This window comes from Dendrobates tinctorius, unplaced genomic scaffold, assembly GCF_039654945.1.
Source record: "Dendrobates tinctorius isolate UK_male_01 unplaced genomic scaffold, ASM3965494v1 ptg000045l, whole genome shotgun sequence".
In the NCBI taxonomy this organism is placed as follows: domain Eukaryota; kingdom Metazoa; phylum Chordata; class Amphibia; order Anura; family Dendrobatidae; genus Dendrobates; species Dendrobates tinctorius.
The window spans coordinates 947,888-963,670 of record NW_027361713.1 but is presented as its reverse complement, the minus strand read 5'-3'; the positions used below and the strand labels follow the sequence as shown (position 1 = coordinate 963,670).

General features: G+C 48.2%; 1 protein-coding gene across 7 annotated transcripts in view; it reads left to right on the top strand.

Moving 5' to 3' along the window:
- Nucleotides 1-15,783, top strand: part of DCAF6 (DDB1 and CUL4 associated factor 6) — a 569,725-nt gene that overhangs the window by 63,232 nt on the left and 490,710 nt on the right. For all 7 annotated transcript variants that reach the window (XR_012232231.1, XM_073575570.1, XM_073575573.1 and 4 more), the window contains exon 2: nucleotides 1,576-1,699. Coding sequence is in view for 6 of the 7 variants with exons in the window: in XM_073575570.1 (XP_073431671.1) it covers nucleotides 1,609-1,699 (91 nt within the window). In the remaining variant the exon portion in view is untranslated. The remainder of the gene's footprint in view (nucleotides 1-1,575; nucleotides 1,700-15,783) is intronic.

Genomic DNA, 15,783 nt, shown 5'->3' with positions numbered 1-15,783 from the left:
TGTGTATGCATAACCTGTGTGACCACAGGGATTACAGAGCTGAACTCTGTCATGGACGCTATGCTGATGTTATGAAGTTTATGTTGCTGCTGTGGGTTTATGATGCTAAATAAGCTGCATGGACTATGATTATTTATGGAAAACCCATGCCGCATCTGGTTTTGTGGCGGCTAACCGAGTATCCTGTACTTGAATAACAGCGCTACCTCACACTGCGTACACCATGTTAGGCTACTTTCACATTAGTGTTTTTGTGCGCTGCGCATCGTGCACAAGTAGAAACGCGTGCAAAAACGCATCATGCGTTTTTGCATGCGTTTGCGTTTTTTATGCACATTCGTTCTCTAGATGTCAAACCAGTGTCTACACATGTTTGTTCGTAAAACGCATGCGTACGCCTGCGTTCCTATAGACTGTAATGTGTTATGACGCATTCCGTGCGCAAGCGAACGCATGCGTTTTTTTTAACGTTTTTTGCTCGTTTCTTTGCAGATTTTTCATGTTTTTTTTTTCCAGAGCTTCCTGATCCAATGAAATCCGCAAATTTTCTGCAAAGTTAATGAACATGCTGCGGTTTTTTTCGCAATGCGTTTTTTTTTGTGGAAAAAAAAATGCATCATGGGCACAAATTGCGGATTTCATTCTTTTAATAGGATGCTTAATGTATGCATTTTTCAAGCGTTTTTGCTGCTGAAAAACGCAGCAAAAGCGCGAAAAATCCTGAACGTGTGAACACAGCCTAACAGTCACAGGTGGGTCGCGATTCCACCCACAACTGTTAGGCACTTGTCATCTGTTCAAAACCACTGACATGTGCTGGAAAAGATGTGGGCTCAGCACCGCAGCCCCACATCAAAGGGATTCCCACATCCGTGTACTATTACACCCGATGTTGGAAAGGGGTTAAAGGGAACCTGTCAGCAGGATTGTGCAGAGTAACCTACAGACACTGTCAGGTTGGCGCCGTTATGCTGACTAAAATGATGCCGTGGTTGTTGCTTGATCTTTAATATCAGTTTTGAGTTAATGATTTGCTCGTGCTCTGGAGCGGCCTGTGGGGGGAGGTCTTCGAGTGGTTCACTGATGTGCCCCCTATTTTACATAATGAAATATATATATATATATATATATATATATATATATATATATATATATATATATATATATATATATATATATATATATATATTATTATAGAGAGAGAAAAAATCACCTTCAGCAGGCGGCGGCGCCTGCGCTACAGCATGATCTCATATATAATGTGCATTTAATGGTTAATTTGTTAGTATAAATAAATTCAGAAAATAAAAAATTCTGTCTCAAAATGGCGTCGGCCGCGCCTGCGCAGTGGCATCTATCGGTAGATAATTTTGTCTATAATTGAGGTTTCCTGGATACCGGCCAATGAAGTAATAAACATGGTAAAGATACTTTCTACATCATAATTGCACTACTAAATATATTTGTATTTTATATGGAGATAGTGTTTAACTAGTACATTTTTTTGCTGTATTTTTGCTTGCATGGTTTAATATTTTAATATCATAGTGACTATTTACATTTTTTTTTTTTAAGGTGGAAGTATTGTTGTGTGGCAGCACTTGGACAATGTCCCGTTGCTGTGATAACCTACTGTGGGATGTAAGAAAACGTACTCTTGGATTGCATGAACCTGCCGCTCTTCGAATCAACTATTTGGGTAAGTAAAATATGTTGTACTCGCAGTAGACAACTGTTACACAGTGAAATTGTAAGCTGAAATGCAAAAAGTTTTACAATTTTGTAAAAAATAAGAAAAGTTATGCATCGTATTTTTTTTTTTTTTTTAAATCCTTTACCCCCTGAGGCCGGTTTGCATGTTAATGACCAGGCCAATTTTTGCAAATCTTTTTTGAAGATTCTTTACTTATAATAGAGAAACAGGAAAAATACACCATGTCCAAGTTAAAACCTATCAAATAGCATTGATCAAATCAAGTGACATGAGGGATAAAGTGAGGGTGGGGTGGTGGGAAGGAAATCAAGAGCTTAAAGAAGGCCCAAGGGGGATGGAGTGCGGGGGACGACATGGGGAAAAAGATACAAGGATTCATAACAGTTGGGGTTAACAAAAAACCAAGATGGGTACACAGGTCTAATCATTTTACATTGGTGCTAACCAAGTGCTCGGGTATTATATAGTCTAGCGGGGTGAACTCATATCAGATAATTTAATTTTTACCTTTGCTTTGTAATTCCTTCCATGACACCTACACAGGAGTCATGATTATGGGTCTCCCAGCTTGAGAGTTCCTCAAGGCGAGAAATCTGATTCAAAGTTTCCATGCAGATATAGATGGGGGAATTCATCCTTCCATTGTAAGGTTATTAAATGTTTTACTGCACTAACCAGTAACGGTAGAAGCCCATGCTTTTTTGGTTTAAAATTTTTTGATGGGCATGAAAGTAAATCTTCAGAAGCTTGTAAGTCAAATTTGATCAACCTTAGTTCTTTAAGGATATTACTGATCCCATCCCAAAACTCCCTTATCTTAGTGCACTCCCAGAATATATGTGTGTCTCGAGCTATGGCACCTCCAGCAAATATCTGTGTCCGACAGCCCCATGTGGTGAAATTTGACCTGGGTCAGGTGCCATCTGGTTAGTATTTTATAAGAGTTCTCTTGGAGTAGCATGCATCTAGAGAAACCACGTGCATTGTGAAGAATCCCAGAAATTTGTGTATCAGAGAAATTAGTTTGAAGCTCTGACTCCCAAGAATAGAAAAATGATGGCTTATCATACATTTTACCTGTAATGTGGATTAAGTAACTTCATCCAGCTGAAGAGCATCAGGCGGCTTTGCCCTGGTCCACAGACAAGGCACATTTTCTAGGCCTAGTAATATCAAATCCACACTATCCTGGTCTCCTTTTTCATAGCTATATACCATCTTTAACCATCTGCTCAGATGTACAGCTTTATAGTAGAGGAGTGGGTCTGGGACTCCCAAACCCACCAAGGAACCTGGGTATGAGAGAAGTTTATAGGGCAGCCTTGCAGGTTTTAACTTCCAAAGAAAACCAGAAATTATGGCTTTTAGATTCTTAAAGTTTGCGGTACACCTACAGGGACCATAGTCATGGCATATAGAATTACTGGCATTACATACTGTAAGTGTTGAAAACATTAACGCGTCCCAACCAGGGCAAAGTAGGTAGATTGTATGATTTCATAAGATCCTCTACTTTCTTTAGTAAGGGGGAGTAGTTAGCTCTGAACAATACTGTAGGGTCTCTAGTGATCAATACTCCCAGATATTTTAAGGACTTTGTGGACCAGGAAAAAGATGTTTGTCTGCGGAGATCGGCCAGCTGATTGTCTGTAAGGGTTATGCTGATTGTCTGTAAGGGTTTTATTAAGGGCTTCCGATTTTATGGTATTAATCTTAAAATTAGACACACATCCGAATTGGTAAAGTATATTAAGACTATTAGGGAGTGCCTTTGAAGGGTTGGTTATGAGGAAGAGTAGATCATCCGCAAAAGCCAACGTTTTTATCTCTAGTGTGTTTAACTTCAGCCCCTCGATCTGGTCTTCCTGCCTAATCTTCTGAATTAATGTTTCAATGACCAAAATAAAGAGGGATAGGGACAAAGGGCACCCTTGTTTGGTACCATTGTTAATGCTAAAGCTGTTTGACAGGCTGCCGATTATCCTCACTTTGGCCTTTGGCTGAGAGAATAACGAGAATATAGCTGAGATGTGTTGGGGAGGGAAACCAAACTTAGTACCATATCCATATACCTCCAGCTCACCCTGTCAAATGTCTTCTCGGCATCGGTAGACAGTAGGATCAATGGGATGTCGTGACTCCTAGCGTACGTTATTGATTGGATGATTTTAGCCATATTGTCTTTACCTTCTCACCCCCTTACAAATCCCGCCTGGTCTTTATGGATTAATTTAGGGAGTATGTTACCGAGACGTCCTGCGAGTATTTTAGCCCATAATTTGGTATCAGCATTGAGTATGATATAGGTCTATAACTAGCACAGAGGTTAGGGTCTTTTCCTTCCTTTGGGAGGACAGTGATAATAGCCTCCAAAGATTGCTTTGGTAAAGGGAGCCCGCTTAAGTAGGAATTGAACAGGGTCACTAAATGTAGTAGAAGTAATTTGATTAGTTTTTTATAATATACTAGCTGAAGAGCCCGGCGCTGCCCGGGCATAGTAACTAACTGTGGTTAGTTATAGCAAATTATAATTATCCTCCATCCCATAGTCCCATGCCCATATACCCATCATACATATTGTCACGGTCACGTGTGTCTGGACGCAGCGAGCACCGCAAGGCGAACCCATATGACCCACGTGACCCTGGATACACCGCCTCCAGTGGGGCGAATTTAAATAATAAGACGTGCAGCTGGATACACCGCCTCCAACTGGCGAATTTAGATATTACACGTATATATACAAAAGTCTGGAAACCCCGCCTCCAGTAAGGCGAATTTAAACAATAAAGGGGAACCTGGGTAACTAGAACAACGGAAGGCCCTGCGATAGGGAAAGGGGGAAGTGGAGACCTCCTGCACTCCCCTGAGTCAGTGTCCCTACACTCCTATCGTTCCCTATGCCGGTTCCGCACCGGGCGACGCACAGGAACCTCAAAACCCTGACTCGCCCTGCACCCTCACTAGGGAATTGGTCGCTGCGGAAACTAATCCCACCACTGCACTAAACACACATAAGGAAAAATGACAAAACAGGGGGACACCACTTAGCTTTGCTCTGTTGCTTATGCTCCCCGTAACAGAGCCCACCACCTGCGTGCATCTTCTCCTTCAACCGGATCCATCACTATAACCGGATCCATCACCATAGTGCAGCCTTGGAGCAGAGTCCACCACCAGTTGCAGTTTCCCAGTAAACAGATTCCCAAAGATGAGTCCAGCATGCTTGAGTCCAGCTTTTCTGCCAATACGTTTAACATGCTTGAGTCCAGTTTTCAGCAACCAAGTCCAGCATGCCGAGTGCAACTCTCACCATAGTCGCCACTCCACCAAGGCATGCAAGCACTTCCTGCTGACACCATAAACTGCGACTCCACCATGCCATGCCAGCCCTTCTTGCAGACCACATCGTTGGACTCCACCAATCCATGCCAGCACTCCCTGCAGACTCCAGAGCTGCCACTCGTCCCCTCTGGCTGGGCTGCCCAGTACTCCTGTTCAGCTCCATCTTTCACTCAGGCTTACTTGTGAATAACTATCACCAACAGTGGTCAAACACACCTGACACTTTTTTTTTTTTTTTTATATAGAGCATCACACCTGTTTTATTATTACGTGCACATTAAACCAAAGAAACTCAAGTGTACTACTGCTCACCACCACCGGGGCAACTTAGAACAAATGACACCACAGTGCAATAATTCTAATGGCCACCGGGGGCAATCACACCACACTTTGGCACACAGCCAAAGGAAAAAAAGTTCAATTGTGCATTTAAACTGTCAGATCCAGCCTGGATCATGACACATATCCTCCATCCCATAGTCCCGTGCCCATATACCCATCATACATATCCGCCATCCCATAGTCCCGTGCCCATATACCCGTCATGCATATCCTCCATCCCATAGTCCAGTGCCCATATACCCATCACACATCCTCCATCCCATAGTCCAGTGCCCATATACCCATCACACATCCTCCATCCCATAGTCCAGTGCCCATATACCCATCACACATCCTCCATCCCATAGTCAACCATTATGACATCATAATGAGCGGCGGGGCTTGCAACCTATGATGACATCAGCGTCGCCATGGCAACCATTATGACATCATAATGAGGGGTGGGGCTTGATACACACACACTTTTTCCCCATTATGTAGATAGGGGCAAAATTGTTTGGTGAATTGGAACACGCGGGGTTAAAATTTCGCCTCACAACATAGCCAAGGACACTCTCTGGGTCCAGACATGTGACTGTGCCAAATTTTGTGGCTGTAGCTGCGACGGTGCGTATGCCAATCCCAGACATACACACACACACACACACACACACACACACACACACACACACACACACACACACACACACACACTCTTGAACTTTATATTTTAGATAATAGGTAATAAATGAAACAAATCCGAAGTGGAAAAAAGAGCCGGGCTGAATAAACCGCGCTGACCAGAAAAAAGCGCACCTTCGGCAGTCCATATAATAAAAAAACTTCTTTAATAAGCTTACACGTTTCGTGGCAAAACCAGCGGGATACCAGCGACGACCGGACCTTTATGAGTGATTCCCAGTTTGTTGTGACTCGCACAACTTCAGCAGGTGAGTCTAACTGATTGGGCTTGCTTGCTATTGTGGTTCTTCAAGACAATACACCCTATGTGCGCTTTCGATTTTTGTTTTTTCTAGATAATAGGTAAGCCATCCGGACCTGGTGCCTTCCCGTTAGGGATGAATGATAAGGTTTCTAAGACTTATTTAGGCGTAACAGGGGCTGTCAGCAACAAAAGGTCTTCTGGAGGAAGTTTAGGAAGCTTAAGGGGGTCTAGGAAGTCTTTTATTTTATCTAGAGCCGTCCCAGGGTCCCTAATGTCTTCAGGTATATCTAGATTAGAGCCTTCTATGAAAAATTATATAAACTCCCTGGCAATATCGACAGTTTCCTTGAACAGCGATCCATCTAGAGCTGTGAGCTGTTTAAAAAGGATTTCTCTATGTTTTTTTAGTAAACATGTCATAAGCTTACTGCCTTTATTACCATGAAGGTAGAACCTTTGCTTACATCTCATGTATATTTTGGCTGATTGAATATTTAAACGTTCTTTCAGGTTTTGTCTAAGCCCTATCAACTCCTCTTGAATCTGGGGGCGTGGCTTGGACATGGAGCTGTGAGGCTGCATCTCTGCTGAGCTCCAGCGTGCCTGAGGCCCCTGCAGCGATTAATCAGCTATATCTAGCTCCACTCACCGGTCGTTATGAAGGGCAAGACTGGTCTCCGTTCCCAGGCACCCAGAGAGCTTGCTGCGGGTTCCGGAGGTGCCGGAATAGCCAGATATGTCGGCCCAGGGAGGCGCGGGAAAGAGAACGGCGCCCTCGGCAATGGTGGAGGGGGAAGGTGCCTCCCCTGCGCGGCTGAATGCACATGGACGCCCTTCGCCTGGGACCACAAGCACTCAGAAGACTGGAGCTGTAGCAGGGAAGGTGCTGGATGGGGGAGGGAGGACTACTGCTCCTGTGACCAGCCGTTCACCACAGATGCAGACAGGAGGGAGCCTGGCACAAAGCATGGGAGAGGTGAGAGCTGCGTCCTGCCCCCCACCCCCCCGGTCAGACCATAGCACAGGCTGAGGACAGGTCTCCTCCTATATTACAGCACTACCAGACCCAGATAACAGAAGTGGTCCCTTCACTGTCATCAGGGGGATATGAAAGTAGGGCTTCTCCCTGTCTGGTGTCCCAAGACAGTGTCCCCACCACCAATACATCTCATGGCCCCCCTGCACCAGCTCCTTCTAGACCTGTGGGCCCTGATGATTCCATAAATGCTTCAGAGCTGAGAGCGCAGCTGAGTGCCATCCCCACCAGGGCCGATATGGAGGGCTATATACAGCGCCTGGAGGCGGTGTGCAGGGGTGAAATGGGGTCCTTTAAGGAGGACGTTTCCTACCTTACTACTAACGTCTCTGCATTGGAGGCGAGAGTGGAGTCGCTTTCCTCACAATTACAGAGCCAGCAACAACTTTTGGATCTACACTCGGAGTCTTTTAATATGGTCCTAGATATGCTGGATGACTCTGAGAACAGGAACTGGAGGAATAATATCAGGCTCCGTGGGATCCCTGAGTCTGTGGCCCCACGTGACCTTTCCTCGGCCCTTCACGGCATTTTTAATTCGCTGTTAGGGAAACCATCCACTGAACAGATTGAAATTGATCGAGCTCATCGCTCGCTAGGGTCAAGGAACCCCGACACATCTAAGCCGAGGGACGTCATATGCAGGATCCACTACTTCCAAACTAAGGATGACATCATGCGTAAGGCGAGGGACCACGATGCTATAGACTTTAATGGATCTGATATTCTTCTTCTGTCTGATCTCTCACGCTTCATCCTGGCCAAACGGAAGGCTCTACGTCCCCTCTTGGAGATGTTGCGGGAAAATAGGATCCCCTATAGTTGGGGCTACCCATTCCAATTGCAAGTATGCAGTGATAAGGGTCTGACAACTTTGAGATCCCCGTCAGATCTCCGGAACTTCACCGCTGCTCTGCCCCATGGTTGCGCTGGGGGACTGGCCTCGCTTCACTGCGTCTGACTTATGGGGACTGCGCCGCGATGGAGGACCTCCTGCTGGGACTATGGGAAAGAGGAAGCGGAGCTCCCGCCGGAGACATGGATCCGTCACTCAGGCCGATGACACTTGATCATCTATCCTAGATTATATGTTTTCTATTGTCTCTTTTGTTCCTCCTGCAGTACCCCTGCATATTGTTGGGCTCCCAAGAGGAGTCTGGTCGTAACTTTGCTCAAGTTTGATTAATGCAGGGGGGACTGGAGCCATATGTTTGGTAGCGGTTTCATTTTCATCAGATTCTATCTGGGACTCTTTAACGGAGCTCCCAGCATAGCCTATTTTACACTGTTTATGAATGGTTTCCTACTCCGATGGGCACCCCAAATGACGTGCTTATCTGTTGTATTACTTTATAATTCCACTAATTATATCCTAGGCTGACTAACGCTACTCTTTCTCCTAAATTTAGCACTCGGAGATGCCCCTTCGGAGACCCGTTCCGACTGTGTTCACTTCTGCAAAAGTATCTGGTTTATGACTTGTCCTGTTGTATTTGTTAATATTGTTTATATTGACAGGTCTACAGACCTATGGGGTGGAGTTTGGATTTCTTTTTTTTTTTTTTTGCTGCAGGGGCTTGGCTGTTGGCTGCTTGCTCTTTGCCCAATCACCTCCTCACTAGGGTGTGTCAGTGACACTACTTCTCAGAGTTTTCTCTGATATTGTCCTTTACACCAGAGGTCTAGTGGCCTCTTGGTCTAACCTTTATTTCTTTTTTCTTTTCGGTCGGTTCATTGTCCTCTGGCTGAACTACTCTCTTTCCTTGGTGCTTTACTTTTACTATCTCTATCTCTTCCCACTACCCACCCCCCTACTCCTCCCTGACCTGATTGTGCCACCTGTGGGCCCGATAGTTCATATGGCATCCCTACAACTCTGCTCACTTAATGTCAGGGGGTTTAATGTCCCCGAAAAGCGGTCGAAGGTTCTATACGGAATGCATAAGCAACGGGTTGACATACTTCTGCTGCAGGAGACGCATTTCCGATCAGACAGAGTTCCTACGCTTAGCCATAAATACTACACACAGTGGTTCCATGGAAGTAATTCTGATTCCAAGTCTAAAGCAGTCAGCATTGCATTACACAAGTCTCTACAGGCTCAGGTTGTCGCCTCTAAGACGGATTCTGGTGGTCGATATGTGTTTCTTAAGCCCACGATCTGTTCACCATAGCTAACATTTATCTCCCCAATCAAGACCAGGTCCGAGCATGCAGAAAGTACTTGCGGGACCTATCGGCTTTTGCGGATGGCTACGTGATCATTGGAGGGGACTTCAATATGGTGTTGGATCGCGCTATGTATTCCTCTTCGGGCAGGTCAGCGCTGTCCCCCTCGCAGATGGAGAGACTACGTCGGGCCCTGACAGACTCAAGGTTGGTGGATGTCTGGAGGTTAATGCACCCCACTGCCCGGGATTATACCTATTTTTCCACAATACACAATTCCTACAGTAGATTAGATTATTTTTTGATCAGCCACGGGCTCCTGTCTTTTGACCCTAGGTCCGTCATCGACACGATGTTATGGTCGGACCATGCCCCGGTCTTGCTCTCCCTGCGGTTGCCGAGTCTCGTTCCGAAGGAATGGACCTGGTCCTTAAATCCTGGTCTCCTTGGAGATCTAACGTGTCAGGCGGCCGTGCGAACAGCAATCTCGGACTTTCTAGATTTTCACAAACGCGACCCTACGGCTATTCCGTATCAATGGGAAGCTTTGAAAGGAGTCATACGGGGGGTATTTATACAACAAGGGGCCAGACTGAAAAGAGAGGGAAACTAATATAATGGGTGTGTTGACTCGTGTCCAAGCTTTGGAGACGGACCATAAACGGACTAGAGATGCTGGTGTGCTGACTGATCTCCTCCGGGCGCGCTGTGAGTTGAGCACCTTCTTAGACGCGACGTTAGCACGACAGAGGGACTGCTTCCGTAAATTTTTGTACAAATATTCTGATAAACCTGGGAGAGCCCTGGCGAGGTTTCTGCATCCCCGTGCCCCTACCACTTATATTCCTACCATGAGATCTGCTACGGGTGAACTGGTCCATTTTCCTGGGGAGATTGTGGACTCGTTCAGAACATATTACGACTCTCTTTATAATTTAAATGGCCCGTTGTCTGATATGTCCCCCCCCCCCCCCCCCCCCCCCCCGAGTTTCAAGCACGGGTGGATGATTTCATCCGGGATAGTGGGCTCCCGCCTATGTCGGTGGAGGATTCTGAGACCCTGGAGAGCCCTCTTTCAGAGCAGGAGGTTCTCGACACAATAAAATCCTTAGCTAATGGTAAGAGTCCTGGCCCGGATGGATTTTCCGCTGCCTTTTATAAATTGTTTGCAAACTCCCTGGTCCCCTTCATGAGCAAACTGTTTAACTCTATCTCGGCCAGCTGTCCCTTTGCCCCCCAAACGCTGATGGCTACAATCACCGTGATTCCTAAACTGGGTAAAGATCCCCTATTATGTGCAAGTTATAGGCCCATATCCCTTATTAATGTAGATGTGAAGGTGTTTTCAAAAGTGTTAGCTGGTAGACTGAACCCTGTTCTCCCTGGGTCGATCCATAATGATCAGGCGGGCTTTGTGCCTCACAGGGAGGCCAGGGATAACACGGTGAAGACGTTGCTTCTGACTTCGTACATGCGCACAGGAAAGGTACCAGCATGCTTATTATCCATTGACGCTGAGAAGGTGTTTGACCGCCTAGGTTGGCCCTTTCTGCGTGCTTTTCTGCAGCAACTAGGACTTGGTCCTAACATGATAGAGAGGATTTTTGCTCTATATCATAGACCTACAGCCCGTCTCAGAGTTAATGGCACCCTCTCCCTGCCCATTAATATAAGGAACGGGACCCGACAGGGTTGCCCCCTCTCTCCTTTACTCTATATCCTCGCGATGGAGCACCTAGCAGTGGAATTACGAAAGACACCCGATATTGAGGGTTTGCGGATTGGTCAACATGAGTTTCAGATATCCCTATATGCGGATGACTTACTGCTATACATTACCAACCCGACTGTGGCCTTTCCTGTACTTCTCCGAGAGTTCCGTAGGTTCGGGGAGGTCTCAAATTTTAAAGTCAACTACTCCAAGACGGAGGCGCTCAATATCTCCTTGCCTAATGATCTGGTTTCTCAGCTCCAGACGTCCTTTTCTTTTAAGTGGAAGACGGCCGCCTTGAAATATTTAGGAGTCTTAATACCTGCTGACATTAACGCAACATATGCTCTTAACTATGTCCCGCTCCTGCGGAAAACTATCTTGGACCTTAAATGATATAGCAGACCTCAGCTATCTTGGTTCGGACGGGTAGGAGTGATCAAGATGGAAATCTTGCCCCGATTCCTCTATCTTTTTCAGACGGCTCCAGTGCAGGTCCCGGATTGCTTTTTCAGGCGCCTGCAATCGGCTATCAATAGCTTTATTTGGGGAACTAGGAAACCGCGGACTCAGTTCTCGGTACTAGTGAGACCCAAGACTAAAGGGGGGTAGGCCTCCCTGATTTTAAACGTTATTATCAGGCAGTCTTGCTCTCTAGGATAGTCGATTGGAGGTTTGGCGATGCTCATAAACAGTGGGTGTTCTTGGAGAAACTTTTATCGCCCTCTTCTTTGTATTGGCTACCTTGGCTGGGGGGGATCGGACGCCCGCCTGTGTCAAGTTATCCTCCACTCACACAGGTTGTTCTGAGGTTCTGGGACAGAGCCTACGTGAAATTACGCCTGACTTCTCGATTGAGCAGATTGAGTCCCCTTTTTGACAATCCGGCCTTTCCCCCAGCAATGAATAGATCTACGTTTTTGTGTTGGTCGCGACCTGACGAGGTGGTACTGGGTCAGGTGAGGGATAAACTTGCGGGGCTCTCCGACGTGTGGGGGTTGCAGGGCCCTGGTCAAACGGCGCTGCTGTCCTGGCTGGAGTTTCTGCAATTGCGGAGCTTCCTTCTCGGTATACCATTAGGGGCGCCGACGCCATTTGAGTCTCTGATGCTCCCTACCCAGGGTCCCTCTCATGTGGTTTCGGTGCTCTATGGCCTGGTCTTGAACTCACTTCCCTCTACTACACTCCGCTTCATGGAGACTTGGGAGAGGGACCTGGGGATCACCTTTTCTGAGGCGGATAGTTTAAAAATTTTCACTCTTGCACATAAGATGACAATGTCCAGTCAGTCGCAGGAGAGGAATTATAAATTGCTGACGCGCTGGTATAGATGTCCCACACTTCTCCATAGGATTAACCCGGAGACCCCGGATGCCTGTTGGAGATGTGGATCTGCCGCAGGCTCTATGCTTCATGTTTGGTGGTCCTGTGGTCTCCTGCAACCCTTCTGGAGCTCGGTGTTTGATGCCTTTCATCTGATGACTGGGGTCCGCCATGAGCCCTCCCCCCAAATTGCCCTACTGTCCCTGATTCCCAATTCGATAGCTTCGGTTAAAAAGGGGATTCTAAGATTCTGTTTAACGGCTGCCAGAGCGGTTATTCTTCGGCATTGGAGGTCCACTGAGGTTCCCTCCACGGAGGAATGGATATCTGAAATGGAGAGACTTCATCGTCTGGAGTCAATGGTGGCGGTGGTGATGTTGCATGTGAACAGGGGCGCACCTGGTTCCTCTGGCAATCCTTCAAGGAGAGCGCAGGGTTCCTGAACTGGCTACGTACATATTCACGACCCCCAATACGTGGACACTGATGCTATAGGGTCCCATTTAACCCTCTCCCTCCCTACTCCCCTTTTTTCCTATTCCACCCCCCCTTCTTTTTTTTTTTTTTCTCTTCTCTTTTTATCTTGCTTTCCTTCTTCTTCTATCTCTATAACTGCTTTTCTTACAGGTTATTTACTTTGTTTATAAGGTTCATATCTGGAGATGTTTCTCAAGATAGCAAGCATGTATCCTATATATGCCTGAGTCCTTGTTTGGCTATAAGTGTGCTGCTTTTACAGAGATTTAATGTTTAGCCTTGGACATGGTAAATGGCTCTCTGTACTGCTTTTACTGTTTAAAACTTTAATAAATATATTTACTGAAAAAAAAACTCCTCTTGAATCCTAATTGCTTGCGAACTCTTGTGTATCTTTTTGAAATAATTTGTTTGGTGTAAAGCCCCCGTCACACACAGCTGAGTCACAAATTTTGTGACGCAACAGCGATCTTACCAGCGAGATCGCTGTGTGTGACACTTATCAGCGACCGGCCCCCCTGCCGGGTATTGTTGATCGTGCTCGAATGGCCTGGACATTTTTTTGATCGTTGGTCTCCCATTGGCCAGCACGCATTGCTGCGTGTGGCAGGCGGGAGACCAGCGATTAGTGAGCTGGGCGCTGGTAACCAAGGTAAACATCGGGTTTTTAAGCGCCGCGTGGCGCTTAGAAACCCGATGTGTACGTTAGATACCAGCGCGCTGGTGCAGGAAGCTGGTAACCAAGGTAAACATCGTGTTTCTAAGCACCGTGCGGCACTTAGAAACCCGATGTTTACCTTGTTTACCATCTCCCTGCTCCAGCAAGCTGGTATTTTAACGTACACTGCGGGAAATGAAGCGACGTGTGTCGCTTGTTACCCGCGTGTCGCTGTCCTGATCGCTGCTGAGATCTGCCTGTTTAGCTGTATACCAGCGATCATGTAACGACACACCAGCGATCCTGACAAGGTCATATAGTTGTCGGGATCGCTGGTGAGTCGCTATGTGTGACGGGGCCCTAAGATTAAGTCAATCTTTCTCCTTCGCCTCATTGGGGGACACAGAGACTGTGGGTGTGTGCTACTGCCGTCTGGAGGCCGACACTAAGTTTACAAAAAAACAAGTTGGCTCCTCCTCCGCCGCATACACCCTCGCCCCGATAGCGGGCAGAAACCAGTTTTTGCTTAGTGTCTGATGGAGGCACACGCAGTCTGGGTCTCTCCAGACTATTTTTTTTTTTTTTTTTTTTTAACATTTTCTTTGCAATGAAGAGGAGACTGGGGCGACGGACCCTATTGAAAGGGTCCGATCTCCCCCAAACATCAACGGGAGAGCACGCGCGAGTATCCCTCCGCGTATCCTTTCCCGCACCGAGGGACATCTCTGGGACTTTTCCCCAGACATCTATTTTTCTTTTTTATTTTAAAGAAGATATGACAGGGGCAACGCATCCTATTGAAAGGATCCGATTTCCCCAAACCATCAACGGGCGACCACGTGCGAGTGTCCCTCCACGTTCCCTCTCCCGCGACGTGGGACAGTATGCCAGACTTAGCCCTGTCCACCCCTAGGTAGCGAAACCATGGGCTTGCACAGAGGCACAAGACTAGTCTGTGCGGCCCCACGGCTCCGCCAATCGGGTACTGCGTGGTGGCGGATGGTCCCTCTCCTCGCCCAGCCAAGGCGGACGGAGCTAGGGTGCCTGCACCGTCCGAAGATGCGGTTTACCTCAGGGTAAGCAGGGCTCCTGGGCAGCGGGAGGTCAGGGCTGCAGCGTACTTTCCAGGGGCTGGAGCGGCTCCCCTCTCCTGCCTGCAGGCAGAGCAGGAGGGCTTCTTCGGCGCAGCAGGGGCAGCGGCGTGTTCCCCTTCTCCCTCGCCACGGCGCTCGGTGGCCGGGCGGGGGAAGGAGCACGCCGGGCTGAGTAGAAGGCCCGCCCCCCGGTGCGGCGGGCGGGCAGGGCCGAAATTTAGCCCGCGGCTTGCGGCCTAGGCCGCGGGGAAGGCCTGCCCCCCGGTGTGGCGGGCGGGCAGGGCCGAAATTTAGCCCGCGGCTTGCGGCCTAGGCCGCGGGGAAGGCCCGCCCCCCGGTGCAGCGGGGGGCAGGGCCGAAATTTGGGCCGCGGCGTTGGCCTAGGACGCAGGGGGAAGGTCCGCCCCCCCAGCTTGACGTCGGGTCCGGCGCCCGCCCCCCAACGACGTCAGATCCAGCGCCGCCCCTGGAAACTGGGCGGGCGCTGGACAAAATGGAGGCCCCGGTGTCAGAATGGGGTAGGCCGCGGTCAGGAAGCATCGCAGCCTACCCAGGGAGACAGCAGCTGGGAGCCTCCAGACGGCAGTCGAGCGCCAGCAGCAGCACAGGAGCACGGGGAGGCAGCCGGGGCTCGGGTAAGTGTGACCCCGTCTTGGCCACACTAGGGCAGGTTGTCCTCCTTCTCCTCATACCCCTGGATGCCAACGGAGCCCAGGGGGTCGGAGCCCCCGGAATGGGCGTTATCGCTATCTCGGTCTATGGCTTCACTTACGATGGCGATCGAGACCCTTCAGGCCCCGGATAGGGGTAGAGACAACGGCTCTCCGGTTTGGGAAGGTTCATCCACCTCACTTGAGCCGCCGGCCTGCAGGGGCCGTACCCTCTTTAAAGAGACGTACAGGGAAAGAACCCATATGGCGTCTCCGGGCCCCTCCGATGCTTCGGCATCTGTGAGTGCGGCATCTCGCTCTCCATCACCATTGTCTGAC